This window comes from Neofelis nebulosa, chromosome 2, assembly GCF_028018385.1.
Source record: "Neofelis nebulosa isolate mNeoNeb1 chromosome 2, mNeoNeb1.pri, whole genome shotgun sequence".
Classification (NCBI taxonomy): domain Eukaryota; kingdom Metazoa; phylum Chordata; class Mammalia; order Carnivora; family Felidae; genus Neofelis; species Neofelis nebulosa.
In genome coordinates, this window is record NC_080783.1 from 9,074,267 (window position 1) to 9,092,248 (window position 17,982).

Consider the following 17,982-nt stretch of genomic DNA (forward strand, 5'->3'; position numbering starts at 1 on the left):
CTGCCTCTGGTGATGACTGATTCTCCTTTCACTTTTTGCCTTATAGGAAACACTTACAACAGTACTTGGAAAGGCCTCCCACTCATAGGAGACTCCTCAGTCGGCCAGTTGTGCTTGATGTTTGTGTCCGGGGTATTAAAATACAATTTCATTTGGGGCCAGTTTACCATACCGTGACATAACATATGTCACTTACTTCATACATTTTATTGGTGATGAGTTCACGGTCACGGAGGCATTCAAGGAAAGGAAATGTCTTTTTTATTGCATTTGAAATCTCCACCTTGTGTCTTTTGAAGTGTTTGAATACAGTTTCATAGATGAGTCTGTCATCAATGCTCTGGTCTTCTGCAGACACCCTAGGAAGGAAGGATACCATATGAAAACGGTCATCGAGATGTCCAAGATGCTTGTGGTGGCTGTAAGATTTATATATAAAGGATAAGCTGTGAAAAACTAACGTATATAAGTTAAGTGGTCCTGCGTAGAGACAGAACACATGGAATTAAAGCAATAAGCAAAGATATTATGAAGAAAGCATGGGGGTTAAGAAAGACTGAAATAAAAGGAAAAAAAAAAAAGAAAGACTTAAATGCAGGATTGAAAAAGTCTGTTCTAGTCTGTCTGGATCAAAGCCATTGTAAAGATATCTTCACATATCTGAAATATTTTTGCAATTAAAAAAATTAAATTTAAACAAAATTGAGATATAGTGAACAGAGGAATGAAAAGCAATGGAATAAACCACACTCAAGTAAAACCGTTTTGAAAAAAAAGAAAGCAATGGACTAAAAATCTAACCTTGAAAATACTTCCTAATTAACAACTAAGAGAAAAATAGTATCAGAAAGAAAAAACAAGCTGTCCCCTTTCTGATGTATAGCTGTTAAGAGAAATGCCATCCTGCTAATATTATAAAACTAGTTTATAAAGGATAAGATGTGGTTAATAATGATATGACACAGTATAAATTGATAATTTCACAAGAATATCAAACATTTCTCCTGGGACATCTGCCCTTCTTTGTGTTAATATAAATCTGTCTGTGCTAGTGAATCTCTTCAGGCACCTGAATTTCAGAAATCGCTGATGTTTCCTGTGAAAATAATTTTAAACTGGAGTCTGTAATTCCAGTTGTTAGTTGATCATTTTATTGCTCTGATAATAATGTTTTAATCAACATCTTGTATCATGAAGACTCAGAAGCTTTCTTTGTCAAACCAGAAGAGAATCATTGCCACTTCCCAGTACTTAGCGTTCCTCAGGGAATAATGATGTCACATGATTGTGAAACATCCCTGAAAAAACAAGTTTCAGTTCAAAGACTGCAGGTTGAAAAGAAGCATGTGTCTTGTCTTTTATTAAAAGCCCTGCTAAAATGATAATAAAGAAATTGGATTCACACTGGCAAGGAGAATCGCTGGGCAATGAGGACAAGAGAGATTTCCATCAAAATCCGTAGACGAAAGTGGGCAGAGGGGTGCTCATTGCTGTTGTAGGTGAAGGATGCTCCCAGAGGTCAGAAAAACAACTGGTTTGCCCTGAAGAGCCCTGAAGAGGCAGTGGAGATCACAAGGGATGGTTCTGGAAACTTACGTGTTAATTTAAAAATGGCAAATAGAACAGTGTACGTCTAACCTCTCCACCTACAAGCTGACCCCCTGGATCCAAGCAACCTCTCAAAGGCAAACACTGCTGACCTCTCTATCACCATGTGCGAATTTAGCCTGTTACCGGATTTCATGTACATGGAATAATCATACATCATGTATGCTCTGTGCCTGACATTTGCTCATAACCCATGCTGTTGGATGAAGAGAAGTTTGTTCCTTTCTGTTGTTGAAGGTATTCCATTGTGTGGACCTACCACAATCTGCTTATTCATTTTCCTGTTGATGGTTATTTAGATTGATTCCAGTTTGAGACTTGTGTGAAGAAAGTTGCTGTTCTTGTATGCATCTTTTTATGGCATGATGCTTTCGTTTGTCTTGTGTAAATAACTAGGAGTGGGGCATGGTGTGAATATGCTTAGCTATTTTAGAATCCGCCAAACTGTTTTTTAGAGCCTATTAGATATAGTTTTCCTAATTTAAGCCACTCTCATGTGTATGGTGTGGTATCTTAGATAGTTTTAATTTGTATTACTTTAATGATGTTGAGCACACTTTCATACGTTCATTGGCAATTATGCATCTTGTTTTGTAAGGTGTCTGTTCAAGTCTTTGACCTATTTCTATTGTTGGGTTATCTTTTACTACTTACTGATATGTAGCAGCTTGTTTTCTATTATGGAAAGAATTGTTTTGTTTGATTTATGTATTATGAACATTTTCTCCCAGTCTGTGATTTGCTTAACCATGTGTTTTGATGAGGAGACATTTTTAATTTTGATGAAGCCAAATCCATCACTTTTTTTCTGTGGTAAAAACCTTAAGGTACTAAGAAATCTTTGCCTATCACAAGTTAATGAAAATATTCACAAAGCAATTTACAATGTAGGCATGGGTCTATTTCTGGACTTCCTATTCTGTACCACTGATCTATTTGTCTATTCTTATGCCAACAGCATATCGGCTTGCACAGTGTAGCTTATAGAAAATCTTGAAGCCAATTAGGGAAAAATTGTCTTGACTTTTCTAGGTCTTTTGGCTTTCTATATATCTCTTAAAATCATTTTGTCAATTTCTATAAGAAAAGCCTTTTGGATTTTTATAGGGCTTGCTTTGAACCTATAGGTAAATTTGGTAACAACTGATATCTTAATGATATTGAACTACAATCTGTTAACACTGTATAGCTCTCCATTTATTTGGTTTTCCTTAATTTTGTCTAGAAATGTTTATAGTTTTCATAAAGAAGTCATATACATTTCTCATTAAATTTACTCTTAACTAAGAATGGTATTGCTTTTTTAAAACTGGCATTGCTTTAAATGGTATTGCTTTTTAAATTGCTTGTTATAATTGTATGGGAATAAACTAATTTTCAAAAACGTTAACCACGTATTTATAAGCCTGCTAAATTCTTGTATTCTAATAATGTATTTATATATTTCTTTTGGATTTTATAGAAAATAATCAAGCAAAACCCCTTTACTTTTTTTCCCCCAACAATTATTTCTTTTTCTTTCTTATTGTAATGGTTAGGAGTTTAGACACAATGTTGAAGAAAAGTGGGGAGAATGGACTACCTTGTCTTGTTTCCAATCTTAAAAAAAAAAAAGCACTTGGGGCGCCAGGGTGGCGCAGTCGGTGGAGCGTCCGACTTCAGCCAGGTCACGATCTCGCGGTCCGTGAGTTCGAGCCCCGCGTCAGGCTCTGGGCTGATGGCTCGGAGCCTGGAGCCTGCTTCCGATTCTGTGTCTCCCTCTCTCTCTGCCCCTCCCCCATTCATGCTCTGTCTCTCTCTCTGTCCCAGAAATAAATAAAAAACGTTGAAAAAAAAATTAAAAAAAAAAAAGCACTTAGGGAGCACCCGGGTGGCTCAGTCGGTTAAGCATCGACTTCGGCTCAGGTCATGATCTCGCAGTTCGTGAGTTTGAGCCCCACATCAGGCTCTGTGCTGACAGCTCAGAGCCCGGAGCTTGCTTCGGATTCTGTGACTCCCTCTCTTTCTGCCACCCGCCCCCCACACTCATGCTCTGTCTCTCAAAAATAAACATTAAAAAAATTAAAGAAAACAAGTATGACTGATATATTAATAGAAAAGATATGATGGGCTCATACAAAATGCTAACTTAAAACCAGACAAGGTAGAAAAAGAAGGAAACAAGAAACAAAGCAAATGTAATGAATAAAGAACAATAATGTAGATGGTAGATATTAATAAATATATAAAGAAGTATTTTCAGTATGAATGGTGTAAGCGTTCTAATTCAAAGCAGAGATCGTTGGTGCAGGAGCTAAGATGGTAACATAGTAGGACAACCCTAGGCTCATCTTGTCCCTTGAACACAACTAGATAACAAATCATTCTGAAAACCCAAGAAGTCAGCCTGAGGGCTGACAGAACAAACTGAACAAGTAGAGGGAGAGAAGAGGCCACAGTGAAGAAGGTAGGAAGTGTGGAGACATGGTTTGGGGGAGAAAGGGATAGTGGGATGCTGCGGAGGGGAGAAAGCCCTGGTTGCAAAGAAAGGTGAGAGAGGAGCACACAGAGATATGCACAAGGAGAATACTTCCTCAGAACCATTGGCTGGGGAAATGAGAGGGGCTGATTTTAGTGAGTTCTTGCAACCAATGGGGCTTGAAGTGAACTCCAGGGAGTTTTAAAGGTCTTTGGGCACGGCTGGGATAGAGCCTTGAGAGGACTGCCCTGCTCCTGGAAAGGAGGCAGGGAAACAATACCGGGACAGACAGCACAACTTGAGGATCACCTGGGCACACAGTGGGGAGATTATTCGCCCTCCTTGGGGCACATCCCTGAGAGATGGCATTCACAGAGGCACCTCTCCATGGGACAAAGTTGTCCGCATGTGTCATTTCCATCCCCCACCCCGCCACGCCCTTCAGCATAAGCACAGAACCACCTGACCAGGCAGCTCAATGCCAACACTGGCTGCCTAGCCTGCCTGCTCCAAGTCCCACACCCCTGCACTCCAAGAAGGTGTGACTGCCCTTCTTGGCCAAACCTCCTTCAGTCCCAGTGTGGTGACACCTTACCCCAGAAGGTGTCAGTGTAGGCCCCCAGCAGAGCACTTCCCCAAAGTTTGGAGTTTTAAAAGTCAGCAGGCTTGGCTGGGATAGAGCCCTGAGGGAAATGTGCTGCTCCAGGAGAGAATGCACAAGCAACCCAGTGGCAGACAGCATGAAAACAGTGAAAAATGCCTGGAATGCACAGGGGGAGAATATTCGCTCTTCTGGGAGTGCTTTCCTGAGAGCAGCAAGCATGGAGACCCCTCTCTGGGGAAAAAGCAGCTGGCTGATGCCATTTCCCTCCCCTGCACCTCAGCATAAACACAGAACCACCTTTTAGTAAACAGCACAGCACTGACACTGGCTGCCTAGCCTGCTTACATCAGATCGCACACCCCTGCATTATGTTCATATTGCCCTTCTCGGTCAAGTTTGCCTCAGTCCCAGCGTGGCAGGGCCCTTCCCCAGAAGACCAGCAGAAACCCCTGCCCACACCACATCTCCTGACCAGACTGTTCTGCAAGGCTTCAGTTCTAGTGTAAGTAGCATCAGGTCCCATTTAACAAGCAGACCAGACCACGCCTCATTAAAACTTGCCATGATTTGACCAAGAACCAAACACTGCCCATTGCAGGCAAGGAGAGCCTCTGCAGATGCCTGGCCTGAAGGATACAGCAGCCAAAACACAACAGCAGAGTGCATGCAGCACATACCAGAAACACTTCCTGAAGCACCAGGCCCTGGATACCACATGACCTCTTTTTCATAAAGCCATTACTCGCAGAAGCAGGAAACATAAGAAGCTTTTCTAACACAGAGAAGAAGACAGAGACGACAAGATGTCAAAATGGAGGAATTAATCCCAAAAGAAATAATAAGATCAGGTCTCAGCCAGAGATCTAATCAAAACAGATATAAGTAATATACCTGACAGAGAATTTTTTTTAATTTTTTTTTTTAACGTTTATTTATTTTTGAGACAGAGAGAGACAGAGCATGAACGGGGGAGGAGCAGAGAGAGAGGGAGACACAGAATCGGAAGCAGGCTCCAGGCTCCGAGCCATCGGCCCAGAGCCCGACGCGGGGCTCGAACTCACGGACTGTGAGATCGTGACCTGAGCTGAAGTCGGACGCTTAACCGACTGAGCCACCCAGGCGCCCCTACCTGACAGAGAATTTAAAGCAACAATCATCAGGATACTCACTGGGCTTAAGAAAAGCATGGAAGACATCAGGGAGAACCTCATTGGGTGATGGGCATTGAGAAGGGCACCTGTTGGGATGAGCACTGGGTGTTGTATGGAAACCAATTTGACACTAAATTTCATATTAAAAAAAAGAAACTGTTAAAAAATAATCAGTCAGAAATAAAAAATGCAGTAACTGAGATTCAAAACAGACTGGATGCAGTGGCCACAAGGATGGAAGAAGCAGAGGAATGAATAAGTAATATAGAAGATAAAATAATGGAAAATAATAAAGCTGAACAAAAGAGAGAGAATTATGGAACACAAGAATAGACTTAGGGAACTCAGTGACTCCATCAAACATAATAACTTCATATCATAGGAATCCCAGAATAAGAAGAAGAGAGAAAAGGGGGCAGAAAATTTATTTCAGGAGATAATAGCATAAAGCTAACCTAATCTGGGAAGGGAACAGACATCCAGATCCAGGAGGCACAGAGAACTCTCATCAAAATGAACAAAAGCAGATCAAGACAAAAGAGGTCCCTACCTTACAAGGGAAGACCCATAAGTCTAGCTGCAGATCTCTCCATAGAAACTTGGCAAGCCAGAAGGGAGTGGCATGATATATTCAATGTGCTGAATGGGGAAAGTCTACAGCCAAGAAAACTCTATCCAGCAAGGCTATCATTCTGAATAGAAAAAGATATAAAGAGTTTCCCAGACAAACAAAAACTAAAGGAGTTTGTGACCACTAAACCAGCCCTACAAGAAATTTTAAGAGGGACTCTCTGAGGGGAGAAAAGACGAAACAAAACAAAAAAGACTAAAAGCAACAAAGACTGGAAAGGACTAGAGAATATCACCAGAAACTCCAACTCTACAGGCAACACAGTGGCAATAAATTCATATCTTTCAGTACTCACTCTAAATGTCAATGGACTAAATGCTCTAACCAAAAGACATAGGGTAACAGAATGGAAAATAAAACAAGATCTATCTATATTCTGTTTACAAGAGACCCATTTTAGACCTAAAGACACCTTCAGAAAGTAAGGGGATGGAGAAACATCTATTATGCTAATGGTCACTGAACGAAAACCAGAGTAGCCATACTTATATCAGACAATCTAGACTTTAAAATAAAGACTGTAAGAAGAGAATGAAGAAGGGCACTATATCATAATTAAGGGACCTATCCACACGAAGATCTAACAATTGTAAACATTTGTGCCCCCAACCTGATATAACCCAAATATATAAATCAATTAATCACAAACATAAAGAAACTCATTGAAAATGATACCATAATAGTAGGGGACGTCAACACCCCACTTACAACAGCGGACAGATCACCTAAGCAGAAAATCAACACAGAAACAATGGCTTTGAATGACACACCGGATCGGGTGGACTTAACAGATATAATCAGAACATTTCATCCTAAAGCAGAATATACACTCTTCTCGAGTGCATATGGAACATTATCCAGAATAGATCACATACTGGGACACAAATCAGCCCTCAGCAAGTACCAAAAAGATTGAGATCATACCATGCATATTTTCAGACCACAATGCTATGAAACTTGAAATCAACCACAAGAAAAAATTTGGAAAGACAACAAATACTTGGAGACTAAACAAGTATTGGCGCAGTCGGTTAAGCGTCCGACTTCAGCCAGGTCACGATCTCGCGGTCCGTGAGTTCGAGCCCCGCGTCGGGCTCTGGGCCGATGGCTCGGAGCCTGGAGCCTGTTTCTGATTCTGTGTCTCCCTCTCTCTCTGCCCCTCCCCCGTTCATGCTCTGTCTCTCTCTGTCCCAAAAATAAATTAAAAACGTTGGGAAAAAAAATTAAAAAAAAAAAAAAGAATGAATGGGTTAACCAAGAAGTTAAAGAGGAAATTAAAAAGTACATGGAAGCCAATGAAAATGATAATACCAAAGTCCCAAACCTCTGGGATGCAGCAAAGGCTGTCATAAGAGGGAAGTATATAGCAATCCAGGCCTTCTTAAAAAAAGAAGAAAGGTCTCAGATACACAACCTAACTTTACACCTTAAAGAGCTGAAAAAAGAACAGCAAATGAAATCCAACACCAGGAGAAGACAGGAAATAATAAAGATTAGAGCAGAAATCAATGCTACCGAAATTAAAAAACCTAAACAGTAAAACAGATCAATGAAACAAGGAGCTAGTTCTTTGAAAGAATTAACAAAATTGATAAACCCCTAGCCAGTTTTATCAAAAAGAAAAAGGAAAAGACCCAAGTAAATAAAATAAATAAAGAGGAGAGATCACAACCAATACTGCAGAAATGCAAACAATAATAAGAGAATATTATGAGCAATTGTATGCCAATAAATTGGCAATCTGGAAGAAATGGAAAAATTCCTAGAAACATATAAATTACCAAACTGAAACAGGAAGAAATAGAAAATTTGAACAGACCCATAACCATCAAATAAATATTATTAGTAATCAAAAATATCCCAAAAAACAAGAGTCTAGGGCTGGAGGCTTTCCAGGGGAATTCTATAAAACATTTAAAGAAGAGTTAATACTCATTCTTTTGAAGCTGTTCCAAAAAATGGAAATGGAAGGAAAACTTCCAAACTTATTCTATGAGGCCAGCTTACCTTGATTCCAAAACCAAACAAAGACCCCACTAACAAGGAGAACTATATACCAATTTCCCTGATTAACATGGATGTAAAAATTCTCAACAAGATACTGACCAAATGGATCCAACAATACATTTAAAAAATTATTCACCACGATCAAGTGGGATTTATACCTGGGATGCAGGGCTGGCTTCAACATCTCCAAACCAATCAGTGTGATACATCACATTAATATAAGAAAGGACAAAAACCACATGATCCTCTCAATAGATGTAGAGAAAGCATTTGACAAAATACAGCATCCTTTCTTGATAAAAACTGTCAAGAAAGTAGGGATAGAAGGATCATACCTCAGGATCATAAAAGCCATGTACAAAAGACCCACTGCTAATATCATCACAATGGGGAAAAACTGAGAGCTTTCCCTCTAAGGTCAGGAACACAACAGGGAGGTCCACTCTTGCCACTGTTATTCAACACAGTATTAGAAGTCCTAGCCTCAGCAATCAGACAACACAAAAAAATAAAAGTCATCTAAATTGTCAAGGAGAAAGACAAACCTTCACTTTTTGCAGATGACATGATACTCTATATAGAAAACCCAAAAGATTTCACAAAAAAAACCCTGCTAGAACTGATCCATGACTTAGGCAAAGCTGCAGGATATAAAATCAACGCACAGAAATAGGTTGCATTTCCATACACCAATAATGAAGCAGCAGAAAGAGAAATCAAGGAATTGATTCCACTTACAATTGTACTAAAAACCATAAAATACCTAGGAATAAACCTAACCAAAGAGGTGAAAAATCTATACACTGAAAATTATAGCTTATGAAGAAAGTTGAAGAAGACACACACACAAAATAAAAGGAAAAATATTCCATGCTCATGGATTGGGATAACAAATATTGTTAAAATGTCAACACTTCCCAAAGCAATCTACATATTTAATGTAATCCCTATCAAAATAACACCAGCATTCATCACAGAGCTAGAACAAACAATCCTAAAATGTGTATGGAACCAGAAAAAACCCCAAATAGCCAAACCAATCCTGAAAAAGAAAACCAAAGCTGGAGGCATCACCATTCCGGACTTCAGTATGTATTACAAAGCTATAATCATCAAGACAGTATGGTACTGGCACAAAAACAGACACTTAGATCACTAGAACAGAGTAGAGAGCCCAGAAATGGACCCACAAACATATGGCCAACTTTGTGGCCATATGACAAAGCAGGAAAGAATATCCAATGGAATGAAGACAGTCTGTTCAGGAAATGGTGCTGGGAAAACTGGACAGTGACATGCAGAAAAATAAACCTGGACCACTTTCTTACACCATACACAAAAATAAACTCAGAATGGATGAAAGATCTAAATGTAAGACAGGAAGCCATCAAAATCCTTGAGGAGAAAGCAGGAAAAAAACTCTTTGACTTCAGCTGTAGCAACTTCTTACTTACCACATCTCTGGAGGCAAGGAAAACAAAAGCAAAAATGAACTATTGGGACCTCATCAAAATAAAAATCTTCTGCATGGTGAAGGAAGCAATCAGTGAAAGTAAAAGGCAACCAAAGGAATGGGAGAATATATTTGCAAATGACATATCTGATAAAGGGTTAGTATCCAAAATCTATAAAGAACATATCAAACTCAACACCCAAAAAACAAATAATCCAGTGAAGAAATGGGCAAAAGACATGAACAGACACTTCTCCAAAGAAGACATCCAGATGGCCAAGTGACACATGAAAAAATGCTCAACATCACTCATCATCAGGGACATACAAATCAAAACCACAATGATATACCACCTCATACTTGTCAGAATGGTTGAAATTAACAACTCAGGCAATACTAGATGTTGGCGAGGATGCAGAGAAAGAGGATCTCTTTTGCACTGCTGGTGGGAATGCAAACTGGTGTAGCCACTCTGGAAAACAATATGGAGGTTCCTCAGAAAGTTAAAAATAGAACTACCCTATGACCCAGCAATTGCACTACTAGGTATTTATCCAAAAGATACAGGGGTGCTGTTTCGAAGGGGTACATGCACCCCAATGTTTATAGAAGTGTTATGGACAATAGTCAAAGTATGGAAAGAGCCCAAATGTCCATTGACAGATGAATGGGTAAAGAAGATGTGGTATACAGATACAATGGAGTATTACTTGGCGATCAAAAAGAGTAAAATCTTGAGATTTGCAACAACATGGGTAGAACTAGAGTGTATTATGCTAAATGAAATTAGTGAGTCAGAGAAAGACAAATATCATACGACTTCACTCATTTGTGGAATTTAAGATACAAAAGATGAACATAAGGGACGAGAAGCAAAAATAATATAAAAACAGTGAAGGGTATAAAACATAAGAGACTCTTAAATATTGAGAACTAAGGGCTGCTGGAGAGGATGTGGGTGGGGGGATGGGCTAAATGGGCAAGGGGCATTAAGGAAGACACTTATTGGGATGAGCACTGGGTGTTATATGTAGGGGATGAATCACTGGATTCTACTCCTGAAATTGTTATTGCATTATATGCTAACAAACTTGTATATACACTTAAAAAAATAAATTAATTGATTAAAAAAATCACTCTGAATGTAAATGGACTAAATGCTCTATAGAAAACAAAACAAGACCCATCTATATGCTGCCTATAGAAGATTCATGTTAGACCTAACAACAAATGCAGATTGAAAGTGAGGAGATGGAGAAACATTTATCATGCAAATTGAAGTCAAAAGAAGGCCGGAGTAGCAATACTTAATCAGAAAAATTAGATTTTAAACCAAAGACTGTAACAATAGATGAAGAAGGGCACTATATCATAATAAAGGGGACCATCCAACAAGAAAATTTAATGATTGTAAATATTTATGCCCCGAACATGAAACAATACAAATATATAAAACAATTAATAATAATCATAAAGGAATTCATTTATAACAATAATACAATAATAGTAGGGCACTTTACCCCCTTTCATCAATAGACAGATCATGTAAGCAGAAAATCAATAAGGAAACAATGGCTTTAATGACAATGGACCAGACGGACTTAACATGTATATAGTAAAACCTTGGATTGTGAGTAACTTGTTCTGTGAGTATTCCACAAGACGAGCAAATGTTTCTAATAAATTTTAACTTGATAAACAAGCAATGGTCTGCAATATGAGTAGTACATGATGCTGAACATCACATGATCACAACTGAGCCATTGGTTCTTCTCTCTCTCTCTCTCTCTCTCTGAGGGCTCGTGGGTGATCGTCTCCCATGCTCAGATGCTCAGTCTCAGGCCACAGTGTTTGGCAGAAATCAGTGATTTTTCAGAATGTTGGAAGGTGCCCACAACTGGCACTAGTATCAGTTTTTGTCACTTCAAAGCACCTATGGACAGTCCTTTGCTTTTCCATATAAGAGTAAGCTTAGGAATGATTTACTTCATTCTAGGTCAGGCTGCCTGTGGATATAGACCCTTTCCTCTGCTGCCTTATTGCCAGTTACATTAAATATGGTATATGACAAGAACTTATTAATACTGTACTGTAGTCAACATCCATGAGAACATATAAATGGCCCCCATGCAGAAAAAGATTCTATTGAACAAATAGATAGCAGTGATTCCGTTAGTGATAATGAAAATCATCCTACACAAACCCTCTTCTCTCCTGTTTCCTCACACCAGCCACAAAGGTTTTCAAACGTAAGTGCAGGTTAATTTATTTTTCTTTATATTCTGTATTTTCTTTATTATTTTGTATTATATTAAAGTGTTGTACCACTTTATATGAATTTTTGTTTTTGTTTTGGCTGCAGCAACTTTTTACTCAACATGTCTCTGGAAGCAAGGGAAACGAAAGCAAAAATGAACTATCGAGACCTCATCAAAATAAAAAGCTTCTACACAGCGAAGGAAACAATCAACAAAAGTAAAAGGCAACTGACAGAATGGGAGAAGGTATTTGCAAATGACATATCAGATAAAGGGTTAGTATCCAAAATCTATAAAGAATTTATCAAACTCAACACCCGAAAAACAAATAATCCAGTGAAGAAAGGGGCAAAAGACATGAATAGACACTCCTCCAAAGAAGACATCCAGATGGCCAACTGACACATAAAAAAAAATGCTCAACATCACTCATCATCAGGGAAATATAAATCAAAACCACAATGAGATACCACCTCACACCTATCAGAATGGCTAACATTAAAAACTCAGGCAATAACAGGCTATTGGCAAGGATGCGGAGAAAGAGGATCTCTTTTGCATTGTTGGTGGGAATGCAAACTGGTGCAGCCACTCTGGAAAACAGTATGGAACTTCCTCAAAAAATTAAAAATACTATCCCTACGACCCAGCAATTGCACTACTAGGTATTTATCCAAGGGATACAGGTATGCTGTTTTGAAGGGACACATGCACCCCAATGTTCATAGCAGCACTATCAACAATAGCCAAAGTATGGAAAGAGCCCAAATGTCCATCGATGGATGAATGGATAAAGAAGATGTGGTGTATATACACACACACACACACACACACACACACACACACACACAATGGAGTATTACTCGGCAATCAAAAAGAATGAAATCTTGCCATTTGTGACTATGTGGATGGAACTGGAGGGTATTATGCTAAGTGAAACTAGTCAGCCAGAGAAAGACAAAAATCATATGACTTCACTCATATGAGGACTTTAAGAGACAAAACAGATGAACATAAGGGAAGGCAAGCAAAAATAATATAAAAGCAGGGAGGGGACAAAACATAAGAGACTCTTAAATATGGAGAACAAATAGAGGGTTATTGGAGGGTTTATTGGGAGGGGTGGGCTAAATTGGTAAGCAGCATTAAGAAATCTACTCTAGAAATCATTGTTGCACTATATGCTAACTAACTTGGATGTAAATTTAAAAAATAAATTAAATTAAATGGTAAAAAAGAAGAAGAAGAAGAAGAAGAAGAAGAAGAAGAAGAAGAAGAAGAAGAAGAAGAAAAGAAACAGAACTATAGAGAACAAACTGATGGTTACTGGAAGGGGGTGGGCAGAGGGATGGGTTAAATAGGCAATGTGTATTAAGGAGGGCACTTGTGTTGAGCACGGGGTATAGGTGATGAATCACTAAATTCTACACCTGAAACTAATATTATACTGTATGTTACCTAACTGGAAATTAATTAAAAACTTGGAAAGAAAAAAAAAAGCAGAGATTGTCAAAGTGACTGCAAAAACAAGACCCAACCCAGAAAAACCAGTATTGTCACCCAGAAAAACCCATAAATAAAGGACTCAGGTTAAGAATGGAGAAAGAGATACCATGCTAACACTAACGAAACAAATAAACAAACAAAAAAGATGGAGTAGCCACATTATTTCCATACAAAAAAACTTCAGAATAAGAAAAATTATCAAGGAGAAAGAGAGCATTTCATATGATAAAGGGGTCAGTTTTCCAAGAAGACATAACAATCCTTAACATATATCTCCCTAAACACAAAACATCAAATTATGGAAGCTAAAAGTTGATAAAATGATAATAGAAATAGACAAATTTGTTACTACAGTTGGATACATGAAAAGCCCTTTTTTAGCAATTAATAGATCAAGCAGGTAGAAAAGCAATAAGAATGTAATTGACCTAAACATCTTTGCCAAACAATTTGATCTATTTGACATTTTTATAATACTGCATCCAACAACAGCAGAATTGCTGCTGTTGTTGGAGTATGAGAACACACATACTCCTCAAAATCACACAGAATAACAAACTTACCAAGACAGAGCACACAGTGGGCCATAAAACACATCTTAAAAAGTTGAAAAGAATAAAAATCACGAAGTATGTTCTCAGACAACACAGGAATTAAACTACAAATCAATAACAGAAAGAGCTAGAAAGTGCCCAATACTTGGAGATTTAAAGATACACTTCTAAATAACGCCTGGATCAAAGAAATCTCAAGAAAAATTTAGAGATATTTTGAACTAAATAAAAATGAACAGACAACTCACCAAAATTTGTGGGATGCAAAAAAAGCTATGATTAGAGAGAAATGCATTCCATTAAATGCATATATTAGAAAACAAGAAAGATTCAAAATTAATAATCTAAGTTTCTCCACTTAGAAAACTGGAAAAGATGGGGCGCCTGGGTGGCGCAGTCGGTTAAGCGTCCGACTTCAGCCAGGTCACGATCTCGCGGTCTGTGAGTTCGAGCCCCGCGTCAGGCTCTGGGCTGATGGCTCGGAGCCTGGAGCCTGTTTCCGGTTCTGTGTCTCCCTCTCTCTCTGCCCCTCCCCCGTTCATGCTATGTCTCTCTCTGTCCCAAAAATAAATAAAAAACGTTGAAAAAAAAAATTTAAAAAAAAAAAAAAAAAAAAAAAAAAAAGAAAACTGGAAAAGAAAGAGCAATTTAAACCTAAAGCAGAAGTAAGGCAGCAAAACTTAGAGCAGAAATCAATGAAATTGAAAATAGGAAATAACAGAAAATTCCACCAAACCTAAAGCTAGTTCTTGGAAATGATCTAGAAAATTGATAACCTTCTACCCAGGCTAACCAAGAAAAAAAGAGAGAGAAAGAAAAGACACAAAATATCAAAGTGAAAGTAGGATCACACAATTGATTCCATGGATGCTAAAAAGATAACAAAGGAATATTATAAATAAAGGTATCTCCACAAATTTGGTAAGTCAAATAAAATGAACAAAATCCTAGAAAAAGAGAAACCCACAAAACTCACACAAAGAGAGGTAATTTGAATAGACCTATGTTCACTTTTTAAAAAATTGAGTCAGTAATTAATAACTTTGAAAAAGGTAAGCACTAGGTTCAGGTATTTTCGCTAATTCTACAAAATATTTAAGGAAGAAATGGTACCAATTCGCCACAGTCTTGTCCAGAAAATAGAAACAGAGGGAACACTTCTTAATTCCTTCTATGACCCCAGCACTATTGTAATACCAAAACCAGATAAAGACAAACTACAGACCAATATCTCTCAGACTATACATCCAAAAGTCTTCAAGAAAATATTAGCAAATCTCATCCAACAATGCAGAAAAATTAACTCCAACCAAGTGGAGTTTATTCTAGATATGCAAGGCTCATTCAATATTCAGAACCAATCAGTGTACTCATCTAACACATCAACAGGCTAAACTAGAAAATTTGAATGATATCAACTGACACAAAAAAGTCATTTAATGAAATCCAACACCTATTCATATAAAAACTCTCAGTAAACTAAAAATAGAGAGGAACTTCTTCAACATGAAGTCAAAAAACTTCTACAAAAAAAAACTTATAGCTAATACCATACTGGAGAGAACTGGTACACTTTTCCCTAAGATCAGGAACAAGGCAAAGATGTCCTCTCTTACCGCTCCTATTCAACATCTTACTAGAAGGTGTAGTTAGTGCAGACAATGAAGAAAAAAATAACGTATAGAATTTGGGAGGGAAGAAATTAATTGTCTTTATTTGCAGATTATATAATTGTTTATGTAGAAAATCTCAAATTGCCAAAAAAAAAAAAAAATCTCCTGGAACTAATAGGTAACTATAGCAAGGTCACTGCACACAGGTTAATATACAAAGATCAACTGCTTTTGTGTATACCAGCAATGAACAATTGGAATTTGAAAAAAAATACTACCAGGAGCACCTGGGTAACTCAGTTGGTTGAGTGTCCAACTTTGGCTCACAGTTTGTGAATTTCAGCCCCATGTGGGGCTCACTGCTCTCAGTGCAGAGCCTGCTTTGGATCCTCAGTCCCTCTGCCCCTCCCCTGCTGTGTTTTCTCTCTCTCTCTCTCAGAAATAAATAATCTTTAAAATAAAATGAAATAACATAACATAAAATACTACCATTTACAATAGCACAAAAAATGTGAAATACAGTATTAATCTAACAAAATGCGTACAGTATCTACCTGCAGAAAATTATACTAGAAACTACAGGTTCAGTGAAATCAGACTCTATAAAACCCTATGGAACACTAAAGAATAAAGGAAAAGAAAAAGAAAACACACCTTGCATTTTTCAGAGAGAACAAACAAGGAAAACAATAGGAGTTCTAAAAGTTAAAAAAGGAAACAAATACCCATATGAAAAATATATTTAAAATATTAAATGGAAATGCAAAAAAAAAAGGATAATATTGAAAGACACAGATCAAAAATGGAATCCAAGAAAAGATACAAAAAAGACAAAGTGACACAAAATTTGTAAAATCAAAGAAAGGTAGTTATGGTATTCAAATATAAACAAAACAAAAAATAATGGTATTCATAATCATAGCAAAGCAAAAATTAAGAAACAAATAATGGAACAAATGTTTTATGGATTTTGAAAAGCAATTCACCTCTAATTTTTGACTCTTCACATATTCCAAAAATGATCAAAATATACAGGCTCTGGATAAATTAGCAAGAATAATTTACTATTTAATCTTGTGACCTAAAAACAAGTAATACACCATTTTCCCCCAATGTCCTTGAAATGTGTATCAATATGGATTATAATCTTGACCACAAAGGGGGCGCCTAAGTGGCTCAGTCAGTTAAGCATCGACTTCAGCTCAGGTCATGATCTTGAGGTTCTTAAGTTCGAGCCCCATGTTGAGCTCTGTGCGGACAGCTCAGAGCCTGGAGCCTGCTTCAGATTCTGTCTCTTCCTCTCTCTCTGCCCCTTCTCCCTCTCTCTCTCAAAAAATAAATAAATGTTAAAAAAGTTTTAAACAATAATAATAATCTTGGACACAAAAGAAGTCTCAATAAGTTATAATAAGTAGAAGCTAAACAGGCTGCAACATAACGAAAATAAACTGCCCAGAGATTTTACAAAAGAAAAATAAAAAGTACTATGTTGAGTCTCAAAGATGAAATAGACCTTGTGGTTAGAGGCTATTTCAAAACTAGAGGAAGAGGACTATTCCATTATATTTATACACCACATCCTCTTTACCTATTCATCAATCAATGGACACTTGGGTTGCTTCCAAGACTTGGCTATTGTAAATAATGCTGAAATAAGCATAGGGGTGCATTTATCTTTTTGAATTAGTATTCTTGTTTTCTCTGGGTAAATACCCAGTACTGGAATTATTGGATCATTCGGTATTTCTATTTTTAATTTTTAGAAGAATGAGATCTTGCCATTCATGACAATATAGGTGAACCTAGAGAGTATTATGCTAAGTGAAATAAGTCAGACACAAAGAGATAAATGCCATATGATTTCACTTACATGCAAAATCTAAAAAACAAAACAAAATAAACCAAAAACCAAAAAACACCAGACTCTTAAATACAGGGAACAAACTGGTGGTTGACAGAGGAATGGTATGTTGGGGGATGGGTAAAATAGATAAAGGGGATTAAGGGGTACAAACTTCCAGCTATAAAATAAATAAGTCACAGAGATGAAAAGTACAGTAAAGGGAATATAGTCAATAACATTGTTATATGGTGTTATATAATGTTATATGGTGACACGTGATAAGTACACATGGTGAT

The 17,982-nt window shown here is 37.5% G+C and overlaps 1 protein-coding gene across 6 annotated transcripts in view; it reads right to left on the bottom strand.

Annotated features, from left to right (window-relative positions):
• SP100 (SP100 nuclear antigen) overlaps nucleotides 1–17,982 on the bottom strand; it is a 100,061-nt gene that overhangs the window by 57,877 nt on the left and 24,202 nt on the right. For 5 of the 6 annotated variants that reach the window (XM_058701933.1, XM_058701927.1, XM_058701912.1 and 2 more), the window contains exon 2: nucleotides 197–359. In XM_058701933.1, the coding sequence (XP_058557916.1) occupies nucleotides 197–359 (163 nt within the window). Of the gene's footprint in view, nucleotides 1–196; nucleotides 360–5,839; nucleotides 5,908–17,982 lie in introns of all 6 variants that reach the window. The other variant, XM_058701941.1, reaches the window with a different exon arrangement.